We start from the raw sequence: 19,217 nt of genomic DNA, 5'->3' as shown, positions 1-19,217 counted from the left end.
AAGAACATAGATTCTTCTGATATTAACCGATCAAACAATGACACTGGAGAATAAAAAATAAACATAAAAATAAAAACGTTAACAGAGAATCCAGATTTTGTTCAAGGCTGCTTTCCTTCCTCATTGTTGTCCCTTCTTGTTATCAACGAAAGAAAGAGAAAGAGAGACCAGTCTGACGCACGTGACCGTTCCACGTCTTGTGCCCATCAAGCCTCTCGCGCTCTTCTTTCTTTAATCCGCTCCCAGGGTGCCTCGTTACCAGTTCGCCTGACCAAGCCGAGCATTAGCATCAATTCCGAATTCAAAAAAAGAAAAAAAAAGCATCTCCCTCCCGAATACATCACTACTTAATTCTCCCCACCCCCACCCCCCCGCATGTGCACATCCCAGCCCTGCTGTACCGGGACCGCGTGCTGGCGGCGTTGGAGGCCTAATGAGCTAGCCGTAGCCGGTTAACAAATCCCCTTGTTAAAAGATGGAACGAAAACACAATTTTTGCAGAACTAAAGGAGGACGTATGTGGGTCAATTTAGACGGAGGGGAGGGGACGTGGTAAAAATTACAATAAAGATTTATCCTTCAATCATCCCAGTGTTCGGCAGCATGTTCATTCCCTTGTCTATTGGAAGTAATTTGCATTACACCTACACGTTATGTCCAAATGTATCCGGGCACCCCTTCTAATTAGTAAATATGTAACTACAATCTCCATGGGTAAGCACTGGCATTTAGATGGCAGGATCTGAATCTCCCACACATTAACCTATAAGGTCATCATGCCCACGTATGCCCCATGTATATCAAGAAGGGTATCGAGACACTCCATAACTAAACGGACCACTCAGTAACCGTTGGATGACTTTAAGTGACGTTTGGAGTGGATCGAATCATCCACCATCACTACCTGAACTCTGAAAATCACTACCCTGAAATCTATGCTCTTGGATTTGAGGGTGCTGAATTCAGTCAAATGCTCCTCAGAGCAATGTTCCAGCATTTAGTCTAAAGCCTTGCTACACTATCAAAAATAAAGATGCTACAAAGGGTTCTTTAAACTATGCTAAAGAAGAACATTTCAGTGTGGTAAAACCCTTAAAATGTTTAAAGAAGTGGGTGTAGGGTTTCTTAACCAATATAAATGTTCTTCATATTCACATCACTTCTTTATGGAACCAAACATAGTTCTTCTTTGGCAACGCATCAAAGAACCATTTTAGCACATTTATTTTAAATGTTGAGTCTATGAATAGAAACTCCACACCATTTGTTTCAGAAGAAACGCTGGAGGAGCAGGTGTCCACATACTTTTGGACAGTCAGTGTAGCAGTACAACCAAGCGATTCTACTGTGTGCTGTCTATGTGTGACGTCGTTGCGGTAGTTCCTCGTGACTTCGTGATTGCAGGTAGTGTGGCTTGTATTTTGCTCAGCAGGCCACTGGTGGAGAATTCGGATCGTCGTTCATGCGGGTGGGTTAGGTTGGTTGCTCGAGCAAGTCCGTGTGGCTCTGGGCTTCTTTTATCTGGTCAGCTGCACTTCTTCTCTCTGGTCCAGCGGGACCGGCGTGGGCTTGGTGAGCACTGCCGGAGTAAATGTGATGAAACTCTCGGCTCTGGAGAAGTCCGTGCTCGCTGACCTGGGCTGCTGTGGAGGGGGTGGTGGGGGAGGTGGAGGCGGAACCCCGCTGGACTGGCACGCAAGGCACGAGCACGGACTGCCGCCGGGCCCCAGTGCGTGTGTGTGCGCGTGCGCGTGTGCCGACCCCGCGTACAACGACGGGTGCCGGAAGGCGCACAGCAGCTCGGGGCGCGGGTATGGGTGGTGCGACGACAGCACGCGCAATCCGTCCAGCGAGCGCGCCGCAGCGTGCCCCGCGATCAATGGAGCGCTTCCTGTCGACGGGTAGTAGGGCAGCGGGAGGTGCGACGGGAACGGGTACGGGAGGCCGCCCGCAGTGGCCGCAGCGTGGCTTAGCATGTACGTGTAGAAGGCAGGGTCAGCCGGGTGGGGCCACGTCATGGCCAGACGCTGTCGCTTGTCCTTCATGCGCCGGTTCTGGAACCAGACCTAGGATTTGACAACACACGTTTATAAGAACTTACACGATTAGAACGACTTTGTGTAGAATTAAAGAACAAGAACAATCGTTCAAATATAAGTGCCAGAAATGATTATTTGGTACCGTAAATAACGCTAGACTTAAGTAATTTCATTTTTTATCGAAAGGTTGTTCAAGGGACTACAATAGGTTCTGCTGTATAATCGTCCCAAAGGGCTTTATTTTTCAAACTATACAGCATTTAAGTCAGTTTTTACAATCTAGAATATCGATATAACATTACTGTACACTGATGACAGCGATGACAGAAAAAACACTTTTGATTTCCAAAAAACATTAAAAAATGTGAGTGAGAAGAACCCTGGAATTTTAAGGGAACTTTCTGCAAACCGTAAAGAAATGACAGGCATCTCCAAAATCTTCACAGGAGAGGAAAGTAATTTTGAAGCATTTCTATTGGTCCATTTATCATGAAATGCTGATACAATGTAAAGAACAACTGGCAGATTCAAAAGTAAAAATAGACAAACTCGCATTTTGACATGGTATACAATGTTTCAGTAAAATCATCTTATTGTTACGATAATCTTATATAAGAGAGAGAGAGTGTGTTCAGTGTGATTCTTGCTTGACCACTGAAGAACAGTATTTGAGCTACGATGCCTTTAGGAAAACCAGCCCTGTTTGTTTACTTTAGGACCACCTATGGAGAGTCTTATTGTACCTTGATTGTCGTCTCTGGCAGATTCAAGGCGGCCGCCAGTTCACACCTGCGCGGCCTGGACACGTAGTTCTCCCGGTAAAACTCCTTTTCCAGTCGCGCGATCTGCTCCCTCGTGAAGGCTGTCCGGTATCGCCGCATCTGGTCAGGTCCGTAGGAGAGGGCACCGGGGCTTGAGCTCAGCTTCCCACCGTCCGCGCCGCCCTCCTTCCCCATGCCTGGCGACTCCTTATCACATCCTGTAGGAATAAATCAGTAGGAGCTTCAGGCCCTCTGTGACCGTGTGACAGCTGCACTGTGGCTGCGCTGGTGGGTTTTTTGTTGACGCCTAATTTAGATCCTAAGTAATGCAGCGAATAACTGATTTATTATTGTTTTAGGATTGATTCAGTTCAAGATGCAGATTAGAATCAGATGCTGACCAGTTTCATTAACAAACAACTATATGTCTTTGTTCTCATCATAGTGCATTTAGTGGGATTTTTTAGTATTAAACTTTCTATTACATTTATATAATTAATTTATTAAGTAATACTAATATGAGTAACTACAATAAAAAACCCGATTTAGTCAGTCCATTAGAGTGTATATACACAAAAATGTACAATGAGAAAATAACAGCTGTGAAATAAACGAAAAACATTAAAGTAAATAAAGACTTCAATAACCCTTGTATATCCCTATTATTTATTGATATTCACGTTTTGACGTCATTTCAATCTGCCAGTTGTTATTCGCATTGTATCAGAATTCCAAGATGAATGCACCAATAGAGATGCTCCAAAACTTGGAATACAATATTTTTTCCGTGAGAAATGTTTTCCTTCTCCTGTAAAATTGACATTTTGGAGATACGAAGTTTATAACACAAATGCATTAACGATATAGAAATACATTTTTTAACGTCTTAACTCAGAATACGTTTATGCACTTTTGAAAACCCAAATGTCAGCTCAATAACATTTTTGCACGATGTATTACAATTTATAGCAGCATGTCTGATTGTAATGTACTTTCGATGCTTTTGGAAAACGTTGGTTGAGCTCGTTTTTCTCTTTGGCTGACACTGACAGCGGGGTCACTGCAGGCCCAAGTGCTCCCACTTCTAGTGGGTCGTCATTTAAGTCTAACAGAGCAAAATTGTTGAACAGAAGACAGCGTTTGTATTTGCTGAGGTATCGTTGTGTGTGTGAACATTATACAGAAAGGATTGGATTCTATACATCAGCACACACACACACACACACACACACACACACACACACATATATATATATATATATATATATATATATATATATATATATATATATATCAGTATCATATGTATTGGATACATGTGCAAAATAAATAAATAAAATATTCCTGTATGGTACGTAAATGCATGTATTGTAAAATTAACATAACATAATTAACATAAAAGTATAGTATAAAATGTAGTACATATAGCTACGTTATATGTATGATAAATACAATAAACTTATGTTTGTATATAGTGATAAATGAAGCCATCTTGTATATAAACTGTCATATATGTCACATACATATTTTAATATAATTCAAATATATGTTGGCTATAAGGGAATTCAATATATTTTAATAATTGTCATGTTTTACGTCTCCACAACATCTTGCTGAATTGCTGCTTTGACGAGGCAACACTGCAGAAATACACACCCACACTGTGGTCTGGTAAAGGGACTCATTAACTCAAAAAACAGCAATCGAGCAAGCTGTCAGCAACACACACAAACATCGCGTGCAGAAGAGCATGTTGTTTTGTATTGTTTCTAAACCGTGTCTTCAAGCGCGTGAGGAAAATCGGGTTCTGTACCTGGTCCACTGGGGTAGTCCATGCTATCTGGGGTGCAGCTGACATCTATCTCCTCGTAGAAGTCTGACTCCGCGTCCGAGCCGCTGCCTTCTTTGTTGGGCAGCTCTGACTTGCCGGCCCCCCTCGCTTCCCCGCAACGCGCGAGAGAAAAGGCGCCAGGGCTGCGGCACTCTCGGCGAGCTGGCTTGTCTCGTTGCTCTCCGGCGGACAGCTCGGGGTCGGTGGCGGCTGCCGGGGTGTCCTTCCTGCTCTCCATCGTGAGGGGGCGGGGACCGCTGGCGGACGGAGGCGCGCGCGGAGAGGCTGTCGTGCTGTGGAGAGTGCGCCGCTCGCTCTGGGACGGAACTCCGTGGCCCCCTCTGAGCTCGCAAGCCGTCTTTCTTAATAGGGCGGGCGTCATAACGGAGGGCTCGGTGACGCCACGCGGCGATTTGGAGTGAATAAGCAGGCGCGCGTGAACGAGATGGGGGTGAATCAAAGGCTACGTCAGAAAAAAAGGAAAAAGGACGTATAATAGCGCAGCCGCGTGTCACACCTCCCGAGACGAAATGAAAAAAGGGCTGAGGAAGCCAACATTCAGCAGCACTGACAGCTGGGTAATTACAACACCATTACAAGAGGAAAGCCCCGTTTAGAACCACTTTTATTTCCATAAAGAGTCTATGAAGCGCTACACTATTAAAATATAGATGTTTCAATGCTGCAGAAGAATTGCTTTTGGGTCCACAATAAGCATATGAAGTGCTACAGTCATAAGAAGCCAAGGCTAAACCATGTTCTTTGAGTAATGCTACTGAAGAAGCACTTTTGGTTCCATCCATAAATAGTCTATGAACCAATAAGCAGTGCTACACACTTAAAAATTAAAGCGCTTCAAAGGATTCATTGAATGATGCCATAAAATAACCACTCTTATTTCAATAAACAGCATATAAAGCAAAGATCAGCACTACAGTTTAAAAAATAAAGGTACAACAAATGTTGTAGGAGAATGACATTGTCACTTTTGGTTCTATAAAGAGCCTGTGAACCACGTTTTGAGATTTGTAGAGTTATGTGAGTGTGAAAAGATTTTTAAAGCTCTAAAGGACATTCACTTAAGGTAAAGATTCTTTATCAATTTAGAAGTTCCTTATACACATGCAGGATTCTTTATGGAACAAAAAGTGGTTATTCAATGGCATTGTTAAAGGAACTCTTTTTAGCACCTTATGCCTTGGTTTTTCACAAAGAATATTGACAGCAAGACTTAACACTGTCTTTAACTGACTACAATAGTTGATTATTGTTTATATAAATATGAAAAATCAGCTTTACAAGAATTTAACTTTTATTGGATGTACAAATTCAAGTCATGTTGTATCATTTGTATTGGTCCATTCATTATAAAATCTGGACACAATGTAAAGACAACAGACAATGTTGACAGACAATGTATATGATATGAGATATGAGTTTTGTGCATGACAGAAACAATGTCTTACAACGTGTTTGACATAACAACTGAAATATTACAGGGATATATTTGCTTTACACACAGAAGGAAATGGGGCCATGTAATTAGAAGATATAATGCCAAACATCAAAGTCAGAAAACTGTAAAAATTGAAAACATTTGTTGAGTTTAATGACTATAATGAAAACCATGCCATCACATGGTGCCCTATGTAGTCAAAATGGTTCAAATATGTGCAATCATTCACCACCAGTAGAAGAGAGTATGTGTTTGAGACTGTGTGGTTATGCTTTATGCTCTAAACCAAGTTTCTATACTAGGAAGGCTAAAACACCTGCAGTCTAGACCTAAACTTATTGCAGTAGAATAAAAGGACGTCACCACGTCATCCAGATACAATCGGATAATTGGACTAGTTTGTAATAATTCTGATAGGTGACATTGGCATAACGTGCAATAACGAGGATATCTAAGACTGGAATAATGTGCTAGAACCTGGATCAGTTCAATCCCTATCCATTATCGCCCTGTCTCCAGCCAGCCTGAGACTGAGGCGGTCTTAATGGCAGCCCTTGGAATACATTAGCACATGTTCCCCTCAGATCAACACTGTCAGCTCAACACGACTGTCTGTCCACCACAATGTGAAGCCAACAGTCCATATTTTTTATATTTCAGCTCATCATCTTTGTCACACTCTTGTGCTTCCCTTCCTCTCTCATCCCATCGCTCCTCATTCGTTCTTCCAAAGCGGTGTCAAGTAAAGAAGCAGAAAGGTCAGGTCCTCCTGACCGGTAGTCAGAATAACAGACTATTTGACATTTAATTGGATTTGTTTGAGCCAGGCTAACAACGCCGCTCTCAAGGTTTGTGCTGGGTTGAGCTGTCCTTTCTCATTAAGCAGCCAGAAAACGAACAGCTCTCTCAATTTCCACTGAAGGCAGTTTATTACAAATAATGGACCTACTCCTCTACAAGCTGCAGTCTGTTCTGTTTAACCCATTAAACCCTAAAGGCCTTATCCTAAAACAAAATGTTACATGTTAGTTCCATAGCAGTAACTCATTAATAAGTATTTAATCAATAATATGCCCTAACATTAAATGTAAAATATAGCCTAAGGTTCAGACATATATGTTATATAAGATATGTTATTCAGTAATTCAAAGTATAATTTATGTAGCTATGACCATGAGAAACTGAAGTATGAACCCACATATTGGTATCTTAGGGTTTAAGGGATTTAAAAGACATGTTATTCAGTTATTGATCACAAAGCCTGTAATTTAACTTTTATAAGTCATTGTCATCACATCTACTAAACTATAATGACATTTATCTACAGTACTAATGATAGTATCAAGTAATTATAGTAATGATAAGGAATTGAATGAGTCCTCCAAACATGTCCCTTAAGGGTCTAAAGGGTTCGGTTTGCTGAATGAGACGTTAGTGATTAAAACACATTTTTGTCTCATGGCAATACAGGTGTACACTGTTTTATACAGTTCTAGAATGGTTTATTGGCTCATAACAACTGTAGAACCATAACATAATATCCCACTTTTTTCATCGAGTTTCAGTTTTATATAGAACAGTTGACTTTACTGAAGAACTATCAAAGAACCCCTTGTTTTATGTGTGCATAGACTAATATGGAAACACATTTAATGTTTGTTGTAGAATGTAGGTAGGTACAGTTACAGAAGAGGGTTCTTTAATGAATTATTGACCAATTGAACAGTGACAACTCAAACAACCATTTCATCAATGCTTTTTTTCTATGATAAACTTATGTGTGTGATATTTTAAGAAAAATGTTATAGTGTTCTAGGTCAGGACTAGTTTAAAGTTAAAATTCACTCTTAAAATTAAAGGTGTAGTACTAACAGAGAAGAAACACATTTTGTTCCTGAAAGAACTATGTATGAAAAATAGATGAGTGTGGTTCAATAGATGATGTTCTTCAAATTCTCTTTTACCAACATGGTTATTTCAGGATCCAAAAGTACTTCTTCAATGGCATTGCTCAAATCTTACTGTAGTCCCTACATTTTTAAAAAGTGTCATTTTTGGAATCACATTTTATTGTTATATACATTACATGTTATTCCATTTCTTGATTTGACGACTGACTAAAAATCACAACTGATAAAAGGAAGTCATTGTAGTTACTTTACTTTCTCAGTATAGTTTAGGAGCGTTCTGACGAGAAGGTTATCTCCAGCGCAGAGCCAAACCCATAACATGACTGCTTGCTTTCAGGGAGGAGGCCTTTGATGTGCTCTCTGGTAGTAAAAGTTCACTAAGCACAGTGATGTAGTATTGTGGCTTTTAAGGATATGGCCTCTGGGGGGTTGAACTTAGTATTGCTTATCCAGTTCCACAGCTGTAGCTGTGCAATATGGTGCTACAAACCAGTGGGTTGTGTTTAAACCATGCTCTGTGGTGATGATGAGCTGTCAAGAGAGAAGAATACTCTTGAGCATGTCATTAGAGTAAGTGTTTTAATTTATTTTAATTATAGCAATACAGTGTATCACAATATGCAAAAATATATACTTTAAAGAATTGAAAAGATATCCTTTAGACCTATTAGATCTAATTAGACCAATTAGATCTAATCACTTGACTGTTAAAGCTTTGGTCTGGTTTGCAAGCTGTGGAGATTATCCCGCAGTTGTCCCTTCGTGGGAAATTCAGTATTCGTAAACTCAATCAGTCTTTTTTGAACAGGACACGGGGAGGGGACACGCATGGAAGTGGTTAATGACGTCAGAGGCTCGGTGTGTGTGGCCGTGGTGACACTGCGGTGTTTGGACACTCAAAGCTGTGCTCGTGCGCCCTCGCCTGGCTTGTCGGAAGAAAGGCTGATAGGGAAAGTATTTTAGACGCAAATTGCTCCACACGCCCCGCGGAACTGTCACTCGTTTGCTGTCTGTCTGGATAAATTAAATAATACATAAATTATAATACAAACATTACTTTCTCCTGAATTTACACGAGAATTACTGTTAACTCTGCACCACGTCCTCACAACCAACCGTACTAACATCATTCTCGCAAAGTGTTCTGACTTCTGACTGTATATCAAGCTGTATTTCACGTTTTGACATATTTTAAATCTGCCATTTGCATTCTTTTTTACATTGTATTAAAATCGCATTAAAAAGTATTAAAGGATGGACCAACAGAAACACTTTTATGACTTGGAATATATTTTTTACATTGACTTCTGAAATAAACTCTTGTAAAGTTTATTGTACAGACATGTAGAGTTTTTATATAAGACTAGTTCATAAATATATGGACTCTTTATCTCCAAAATATAAATTTTGAAGCATTTCTAATGGTCCATTTATTATGAAATGTTGACAAATTATAAAAATCAACTGATATATTTATTTAATGCCAAATGGAGGCATAAGGCCATCAATTCAGTATGGTATAAACTCACTGTAGGCTAATTACCAGAACACTCAGGGGTAAGAGCTTAGAGTTGCCTGTTTCAAAAAGCTAGACCTACAGAAGTCTTTCCTAAGCCCTCCCATCTTGTGTACATTCCTAAAGCAGCAATAAACTGCTGGGCGTTCCTTTGAGACGTCCTTGAACTTTGAACCTATGAGACGTTTGTCACTCTGGAGGATAGCAAATGGCCTACAGCTAAGGCCCTAGTCAGGCTTCCCCAGTGTGAGCTCCCCAGTGCTCTTTACTAACAGACCCCAGGCTAAACATGGGCGGCACTGTAGGTTTTCTTGTAGCATAAATGTTGTTTCAGAGCTGTTTTTGTTCCTCTGTGTTTCATTCTAAACAAAACCCTTCACTTTCAGCATTTGGGACCTGGATCAACTGAACAAGCACAAGGTTTCATAGGCTAGTCTTAAAAAACTTTGTATAGTAATATCACATACGGTGAACTGATGTCCTGTTTTATTTATGATGACCCAACATTTTCAAAAATGAACACTTGGAGTCTGCAAATCAAAATAAGCATTGCACAAATACTGCTAACTCTAATTAGAACGCTAGTGTGTGCATGTGAAAGATGGTAATACATATTTCTTATTATAGATTAGCCTATAGAAAAATATTTTTGTCTGAACACATTAAATATGGATATATTCATATATGGATATATATTTTTTAAATACGGATATATTCAGTTTGGTCATACTGTATTTGTGTACTAGTGTAATGGTTCTCTTCAAATGTGTTTCCCACATTTCCACTTTTAAAGTATCCTTTCTTTGTGGCAGTCCCAATCATTCTGTGTTTAGTTCATTTAAAGGTAAATTCATCAGTGTTCCTGAACACCTGCTTTGTAGCTATGGTGGCAAAGAATTATTTTAAAGAATTCAACTAATTAATTACAATTGTGCAGAGGAGTTATCAAGAACATTATTGTTAAGACATTTTTATAGATTATGACAAAAACAATGGCTAATAAAATAATGTGACATGATGTGAATCCAAGAAACGTTTTACAAATGTCACAAGCATTACACTTCAAACTGTAAGTCAAACAATAGTTCGCACACATGTAGACCGTCAGACTTACTTACTTACTCAAAAGTCACTGTACTGTTCTAAAACACCTCATGCAGGGGACACAGATAAACCATCCTTTGTTGTGACTGTCAGATTTGGATTAAATCGAGGGCAGACAACCAAACATCTTACAGGTGAGCTATGAGCAGTGTACATGATTGAACCATATATAGTTTGCTTTAACATCCAACCAAAAATTACATCACGCTTTTACAATCAACTAAAGGCAAAATTGTAGAACATTTTACTCAAAATGTGAATTGTAATTATAATTATTTCCCATTTTGAAGTATGTGTGTTTATGAATCAGAAACGTTTGCACTAAATGAATGCACCAAAAATACACTGCAAACGTCTGTCAGTATTGTTGGTTCAAACAATACGTCTTCAGTCCCTCTGATAGTGAATACATTAGATAGTCTACTAATTAAAACATCATTTCAGTCTGTTCTTCTGTATATAGAAAGGGCGTTTGACGCAACAACACAGAGACATCGCTATAGACAACAATTACACTGACTGGAACATATCGTTAATATTGTACAATGACTTCACATCCCTAAAACATCCACCGTGCAGTTGAAGAAAAAAACACTTCTTAACTTTCAATTGATGTCCACGTTGAAAGATTTTATATCAAGTACTTTTCGAGCATTTCAATTGGCCCATCCATCGTGAAATTTTGAAACGTAAAGAACAACTGCCAAATTTACAGTCAAAAAGTGAATCGCTGACATTTTAGTCTATGGACTAAATGTTTCTTTTTACCTGCATTCACCAACAGTACGCTGTGCAATTTCGGTTAAGGAGACAACTCTTAATGTACAGTGGTGAGTCGACCCAGATGAGGATGTTATGCTTAAGGGGGCTGTGTCCTCAATCTCTCTAGTTGAGGAGTAAGCTATACTCCTCTTAGCAGATAATATAAGAAATAGATAGACAGGCTGGATAACTGGATAGCTAGACTTATAGATAGTTTTATTATTATATTATATTATATTATATTATGTTCGTTGTAATCACAGAACAGTTTCGAAACAACATAAAATAGAACTGTATTGAACGCAACGAGCTGGATCCTATTAATTCAGCATGGTATTTAATTTAGCTTTTAATATAACTAAAACAGAAAATGTAAACAAAGACAGTACTGGAAGCAACTCAGCAACACACAGACGGTTCTAATCTTGTGCCTCTTCAGGAACCTTGTAAATACCTCCAACAATCCAATGGTAAGCGTCCAAACTCAAGAACGAGACTTATCTACAACTAGTAGCGAATTACATTTCTGTGTCTGATACTGGCTCGTGATCCTTTTTGAGATAAAGCGGGTAGGCTGCTGACGGAGCTTTTGCGCAACTTGGGAGACCTTGATCAGATAACGAAATCGTTTTATTAGCGCCGACTTCTGTGTGTGCGGAAATGTTCAAGGCCACGAGTGTTCCACCAAGCATCCTCCTGCAATATAAGAGTTTCTATACGGAAATCTGATATAGGGACATGTGTCATTAAGCATTGCGCATATACTTAAAAATATATGTACATGTATTGGATACGTAAGTATCATATGTAGGACACATATGCATAATATGTAGATGATACATATATTTTGGTAGGTAATGAACACACATGTAGGGAAATATGAACATACATATGAACCATTTCTGAATGTACATATCGTCACTGTCACTGTCACTGTATGAAGAATTTCATTTATTAACATTATACATACATTGTAGCAACATTCCATTGGGAATGGACTAACAGAAATGCTCCAAAATGCAGGGAAATCCTTTTACATTGACGTCCATTTAAAGTTGCGTTTTCCCATCTCCTGTAAAGTTTTTTGCGTGACAGCTAATATATGTGTATCATATATAGTTTTAATATATATGTTACACATTTATGTATGTATATGTTGATACATTATATATGTCCCATGTTTGCAAATAGACAATTTCGAGTTAGTAGGCATATGTATCACATATACCTCAATTTAGAATAATTTGGAAATTCCATATATTGTAATAGGTCGTATATTGTATGTCACATATTACATTTTGGTTATTTAAATGTACACAATTGTATAAAATGCTACATAAACACGAACAATAAAAGTAAAGTGATCGTGTTTAGGTGGCTTACGTGCTATCCTAGAGACCAGAGAGGGAAACGAAAAAGAACAGAGCCTGGTCATACGAGGATCCGCCCCTCACCACCACGCTTCTAAGAAGAGTTTAACAAGGCTGCCCAACTTGAACTTGACCATGGTTCGCGCGCGCAGGAAAAGGTCTATGAATTCAATCCCAAGCGGTCAAATAACACTACCGTTTTTATAGTGAATTGCTTATGATTAAACTGTTATGTAGACTAGCACAAATGTTAAAATGCATGAATCAAAATACTTCTACAACATTTCTGATTGTTATTGGACTGCAGTGGAGACCACATCAACATTCACCGTTCTTCTTGAGCCCTCTTGCTCATGTTTTCCTGGTATCATGACTCAGTAGTCTCTATTGGAAGTTGAGTTTGTTAAGAACACAGACATCCAATCGGAATTAAACAAGTGTTTAGCTATAGTTCCAACCCTTTTATTGTGTTTCATGGATTGAAGAACGTGTAAACGAACATGGAAAACAACGAATGTTATGTTAACTTCAACGACTGTAATTATTATAAGGGTTGTGTGTAGCTATAACGTGTTAATGTGTTGGCTTTGCCAGCTGAATTGCCGTTGTTAGAAGAGTTAGAAATGTAGGTTTTGCATCAGAATCATATTTGTTTCAAAATAAAAACGTGTATGGACTATGCTTTGTATAGTCTCGTGAATATGCTGTTTCATACTTCGAAACGAGAAGACTGTAAACTGGGATTAAATGTGTACGTGTACAGATTTACTATCAATAGCCTTTATATATCCAATGACAGAACATTGTGCATTGATTATAGCTATAGCTACATGTATGATTTGTAACTCCCACACAACGAATTCTTTGCATTCTATCACAATTTCATTATGAATGGACTTATAGAAATGCTTTAGAAATTACTTGGAATAAAATCATTTTACATTGGCTTTCAGTGGAAGGGTTGTCCTCTTCTGAAGCTGCCATTTTGAATATAGAAGCCGTTTGCGTTATAACGATATACATGTTTTTATTTTTACAAAGAGGTTTTCTTATCAATTGATATCAGGAATAACATAAACATTTAAATCCTATTTAAATATGTAACACAAACAAATTCAGATCTAGACAATTGCTTTACTGTGTTATTTAATCTGTGTTAGGTGTTTGTATCAGTTTACATCAATAACACTTCCAACATGCCGGTCTGTCTTAGTTGATCGTTCATATGTTGTGATAACGTCAAACATCGATTAAACACTGGTTCCAGGACAAAGTGTATACTTGGGGTCTCTTTTTTGCTTCTCGTATTAGTTTTTGTAGTAAAATCGTATCGTATAAAACATTACATATATACAGAGAGAGAGAGCTTAAAGATTTGTTTAAATTTGTTAAAATTAGAAAGATTCAATTAGAAAAAAATCAAATGAGAAACATACACTTTCGTGTAGTGTACGATTTAAACGTTTTCATTCTGATTAAAACATTTATTCTCTTAACAAGTATATTTATTAAGGCACTGGAAAAGCGATAGGTCTAAACATTTTTATCTTACGCCATTCCTTTACACCTCCTATCTTTGACATTCATAAGTCTAGTCAAACACACAATCCATAGCAGCAGCCCTGGATGTCAAAACTCGATCAAATGTTTTTAATAATGCTTGCTATTTATGTGTGATTAAGCTGTAGTAAATAAACCATGTAAATTTGTTCAAATGAGTTTAAGTCCGTTCACATGGAGATATATCAGTCAGTATTTCTTAAATCTACAGAGTAATACATATTTAAAAATGTAAATAAGTAATCAGTAAGAAAACATAATTAATGTTAAAGCCAGGTTGTTGGGTGTACACGTATAGTGTAAGATTCTCAGCTGCGCTGACTCATGACTCATGGTTGTATATGTGCGTGCTTAATTCAACAAGCGAAAACGTTTTTTTATATTAAATTATTTTAGATGTAGCCGACTATTTTCTTTACAAGTATTAGCCAATTTAGCGCCTTATTTTAGCGCTGAGGCTGTGGAGTTAAGGCAGAATAACTTTATTGGACAGTCGCAATAGGTAAAGTAGATTCATATCTTTGTAAAACCCCATTCAGTTTGTATAAAGCCCAACTATCATTTTGATTCTCAATTGCTTGACAATGCACCATTTTTTCAAAGATTAGCCTTGTCTTTATGTAAGCTATGGCCTAGGTAAGTTAGTCAAGTCAACCTTATTACTAGAGCGCATTTATAAGAGCACATGAGCGAACCAATGTGATGTACATTTTAAAATAAACAGCAAATATGTTGAGAAATAGATAATGGACAAAATAATTTTAGTAACAACATCAATAATAATAACAATAATAATAATAATAAACCTTTTCCCGGACATTAAGCAAAACGCTTTAGGACCATTTAAAATGAAGTAAAAACATATTTTGAGTTTGACTTAAAAACATCCACTGTTTATTAAACCCTTAAACTTCTATAAAACCCTAACTTCTAGACTGTTCGGCTGTTCCAAATTAGTTTAGATGCTGTTATAGCATCGATGAGCTACAAATCACTTTTCCAACGCCACCACTCTAGACTGGAGAGGTGACTGTGGTATACTGTGCTACACAAAGACAGGCCTCACTTTCTATCCGCCATTTTATTGGACATCCCGCAGCCAGTCTGATTACTGCAAACGGCTCTGTCTTACCTGCTGCACCTGAGTCACAAGACCTTTCACAAGTAATCTGTCCAACCTCCAAATTCAACTCGCCTGTTCTGTACAGAGCCTTCAATAGAAATTTTACCGAAGTCTTCGCTCACAGAAATGAGATTCAGTGAGCATCCATTCCTAACACTTCATCAAGTAGTGTAAACATCGGTTCTTTGTGGTGGAGTGTTCGAAAATAGTGAATACCTCCTAGAACTTCCTTGCTGTCCACCAATGATTTTACGTGTCCTTGGTACGAACTTCAAAATGGTTGTTTTTGTATTATTTAGTAAATACAACGATGCAGGCTATATAATCATGATAACTAAACGATTTTAAATGTTTCAATAGCTATTTACACAATTAAAGCTTTTTCGGTCTCTGTGATGAAGCAGCAGATGATTTTGGTTATTTGTAAATAACAACCTTGGTAACCATGGTAGGATATACAACCTTCTTTTGGTTGTTAAGTATAATTGAATATTTTATATTCTCGTTTATTTTACATAGCAACCATTTAAAAATTTTTCATTTGGTATTCTTATTCAGATCGAGTGTCTGTGATGTGAGTTTTATAATTTAATATCCTCAAAGCGATGCTTCATACTGTTTAAAATTACTTAATTTGTCTATATTTCTATACAGACCCTGTAGATCTTTGTTTTCATGTCAAAATATTCAACATTTCCTTTTTTTAACTTTGAGATGTTTATTTTTCCAGCCTCTAAACCTAACACATTTTATACATTAAGGTTTGTACAAAACTACGACGATGCTATATAGAACAAATTAAACCAACTGCTCTATCCCGTATCTAGTAGCCAACACGTGTTTAAATCAATCTCCGAGATAAATCTAGAACTGATTTGTGTAATGTTTGCAAGCGATATATATACATCCCTCTAAAGGACACTTTTCACACGTGCTTGACAAAATTCACGACCCATTTGAAAATATGAAAAACCCTTTCTAAAATACTCCTAGATGTAGAAGAAGTGCATCCATCCGTATTTGTTCCTCTTACTTACAGAATTGCAGTGGCTGGCTAGTAAACGCTAGAAAGCTTCTTTGAAACATTGCATTCAACAGGCGGTTCTCACCATTGGATTCTTCGCCCTTTTGTGAGCTTTGAGACGTCCTTCAAAGCCTGAATGGGCCAACAGGCGCAGCGTCGTGGCCAGACGACAACTTTCAACTTGACCTTGGCCTGCAAACGCGTAAAATGGGCAAACAGAGACTGCTCTCTGTCTTCGCGACTTGTAAACACAACGGAAGTGGCCGGGCCATGGGTTCCAATCACACCAGTATTAGTATTTCTATTATCTGCCTACCAAATGTAATCATTTTCAAACAGGCGGTATGTACTTGTTCTTGTTCTGAAAGTGTTGGAACTGATTTATTTGTTTGTGCATAACTGCAGGCTTTGGTTAAAATAATTACAAATAATTGGTATTCTGTAATAATATGGAATCTTAATGAGATGTATAAAGAAATAGTGACTGACGTTTCGTCTTTTTAAAACAACATGGAAACATACATGTTTTCAATTGCAATATGACTGTGAATCCTGGGAGAAAACCAAGCCAAACCAAGCAAACGATAATATGCCCACCATGTTGATCGTTCCATTGGAATTAAATTGTGTCTTGAATGCCAACAGGCCAGGACCTTTGTTGTTCGCAAGGGCCAGAACTGAATCATGCGAATTCGTTTCAAAGCATCATGGTTCCTTCTGCTGAGAATCCCTGAACCTGAAGTCGCAGCAGAACCTCCACACCTCCACTTTCCACCATAAACGTGCCCAGGAGATAATGCAAATCAAAAGAAATCCAAACCATTGAACATATCAAACACGCTGACTCTCTTTTTGAGCACCTAGAGATGGACCAAATCCTTTTTACCATGCGCGATGCTTTTATATCGTAGCATTTTCTTTAATTCAATTCTTTGCACTTAACACGTCTCGTCCTCCTAAACATGTCACGTGTCCCAGTTCCAGCCAATGACGACGCGACCACGGGTGCGCACTGGGGGCGCGTCAGCTTCTCTTGACTCTCGCGCAATCGGCCGTCTCCCGTTTTTCAGTCCGCGAGCTTTTTTAAAAAGAGACACACGGCTCGATGTCTGACGGGCTATGACAACATCACTGCTCCTCCGCCCGCGCTGGATCGACCCGGTCATGTTTCTCTACGATAACGGCGGCGGCTCGGACGACGCAGGCAAGAACATGGAAGGGTTCCCTGGGGGCAACTTTGCGCCGAGCTCGTGCAGGAATCTGATGGCGCACCACCCCGCGTACACGTCGAGCGAGACTGCGGGAACGGCTGCTGGCGAACCTGGCAAGCAGTGCAGCCCGTGTTCGGCCACCCAAGGCTCCAGTGGCGCTTCACTACCGTACGGCTACTTCGGCGGCGGTGGGTACTACCCGTGCCGAATGGCACACCACCACGGGGGAGGGGGTGGGGTGAAGTCGTGCGCCCAGTCCCCCGCCTCTGCCGCCGCGCCTTACGGGGAGAAATACATGGACATGTCTGCCACTTCTGGCGAGGATTACGCCACTTCCAGAGCCAAAGAGTTTGCCTTCTACCCGAGCTATGCATCCAGCCCGTATCAGCCGGTCCCCAGCTACCTGGACGTGCCTGTGGTGCAGGCTGTAAGCGGGCCCTCGGAGCCCAGACACGAGTCTTTATTGCCAATGGAAAGTTATCAACCTTGGGCTATCACCGCTAGCGGCTGGAACGGACAGGTCTACTGCGCCAAAGAGCAGCCGCAGACCGGACACGTGTGGAAGTCATCGTTACCAGGTGCAAAACAATTATTTAAAAGTAGTTCGAAGTAATCAAAGAAAGTACAGTTAACAGCATGATCATTGATCATATATTGTGTATAATAACTATTGCATGTATATATATACATACATGTATATATATATGTGTGTGTGTGTGTGTGTGTGTAGTTGTTTGTGTGTGTGTATGTGTGATATGTATGTATACCTCGCCATGAGATATTTAACATACCATAGACTATACATACACAAAGGCCCCACTGGTGCAAACAAACTGTTCACGACTTTCTGACTTTGAATTCTTAGAGTTTATAAGCACCATCCATTGGCACCAGTGTGCTCCTTATAAACGGTCCCTCTTTTCATTCTTCTATCAGACGCAGTGCCACACGTAGGACCAGACGCAAGTTCGTTCCGTCGTGGGAGAAAAAAACGTGTGCCGTACACGAAGGTGCAGCTGAAGGAGCTGGAGCGAGAGTACGCCGCCAACAAGTTCATCACCAAGGACAAGCGCCGGCGAATATCGGCCCAGACTAATCTGTCCGAACGTCAGGTTACCATCTGGTTCCAAAACCGGCGCGTCAAAGAAAAGAAGGTTGTCAGTAAAGTGAAAACCAGCAGTTAGCTATTCACGACGAAAACAAACAAAAAAACAATTTATAAAAGAACACTGCACGTCGATGAATAGCCTGCTCACACAATCAAAGCTATGTATTTCAAAGCTATCTCAATTCCAGACGTTTCATTTCTTGTTATTGTCTTGGTATGCGTGGACTACAGCTTGTTTGGAACTGACAAGCTTGTTGGATTTTTTTCTGCTTTCCACCACGTTATGGATCGCAGTGTGTGCGACCATACCTTCAACTCAGGACACAAAGAAGGTCCACGAGAAGGTGTGTGTGTGTGTGTTTATATCTGTGATGTAACAATTCGTATTAAGTCTATAACCAACGAACAGCATTTGGACATGGACTGAAAATAACGATATTGT

At 39.3% G+C, this 19,217-nt stretch overlaps 2 protein-coding genes across 2 annotated transcripts; one reads left to right on the top strand and one right to left on the bottom strand.

The window, feature by feature from the left end:
* Positions 1-1,517: 1,517 nt before the first annotated feature.
* evx1 (even-skipped homeobox 1) lies at positions 1,518-5,013 on the bottom strand. Its single transcript, XM_072675000.1, has 3 exons — positions 4,614-5,013; positions 2,783-3,018; positions 1,518-2,066 (listed from the first exon to the last, which is right to left on the bottom strand). Exons 1-3 carry the CDS (start codon positions 5,011-5,013, stop codon positions 1,518-1,520), a joined length of 1,185 nt encoding a protein of 394 aa, XP_072531101.1.
* A 12,562-nt stretch (positions 5,014-17,575) lies between these two features.
* On the top strand, positions 17,576-18,851 carry hoxa13a (homeobox A13a). The gene is made up of 2 exons (XM_072674999.1): positions 17,576-18,245; positions 18,604-18,851. The coding sequence occupies exons 1-2, from the start codon at positions 17,576-17,578 to the stop codon at positions 18,849-18,851; spliced, it is 918 nt and encodes a 305-aa protein (XP_072531100.1).
* The last annotated feature ends 366 nt before the right edge of the window (positions 18,852-19,217 follow it).

This window comes from Salminus brasiliensis, chromosome 3 (genome assembly GCF_030463535.1).
Source record: "Salminus brasiliensis chromosome 3, fSalBra1.hap2, whole genome shotgun sequence".
Classification (NCBI taxonomy): domain Eukaryota; kingdom Metazoa; phylum Chordata; class Actinopteri; order Characiformes; family Bryconidae; genus Salminus; species Salminus brasiliensis.
This window is presented reverse-complemented; position numbering and strand designations above follow the sequence as displayed.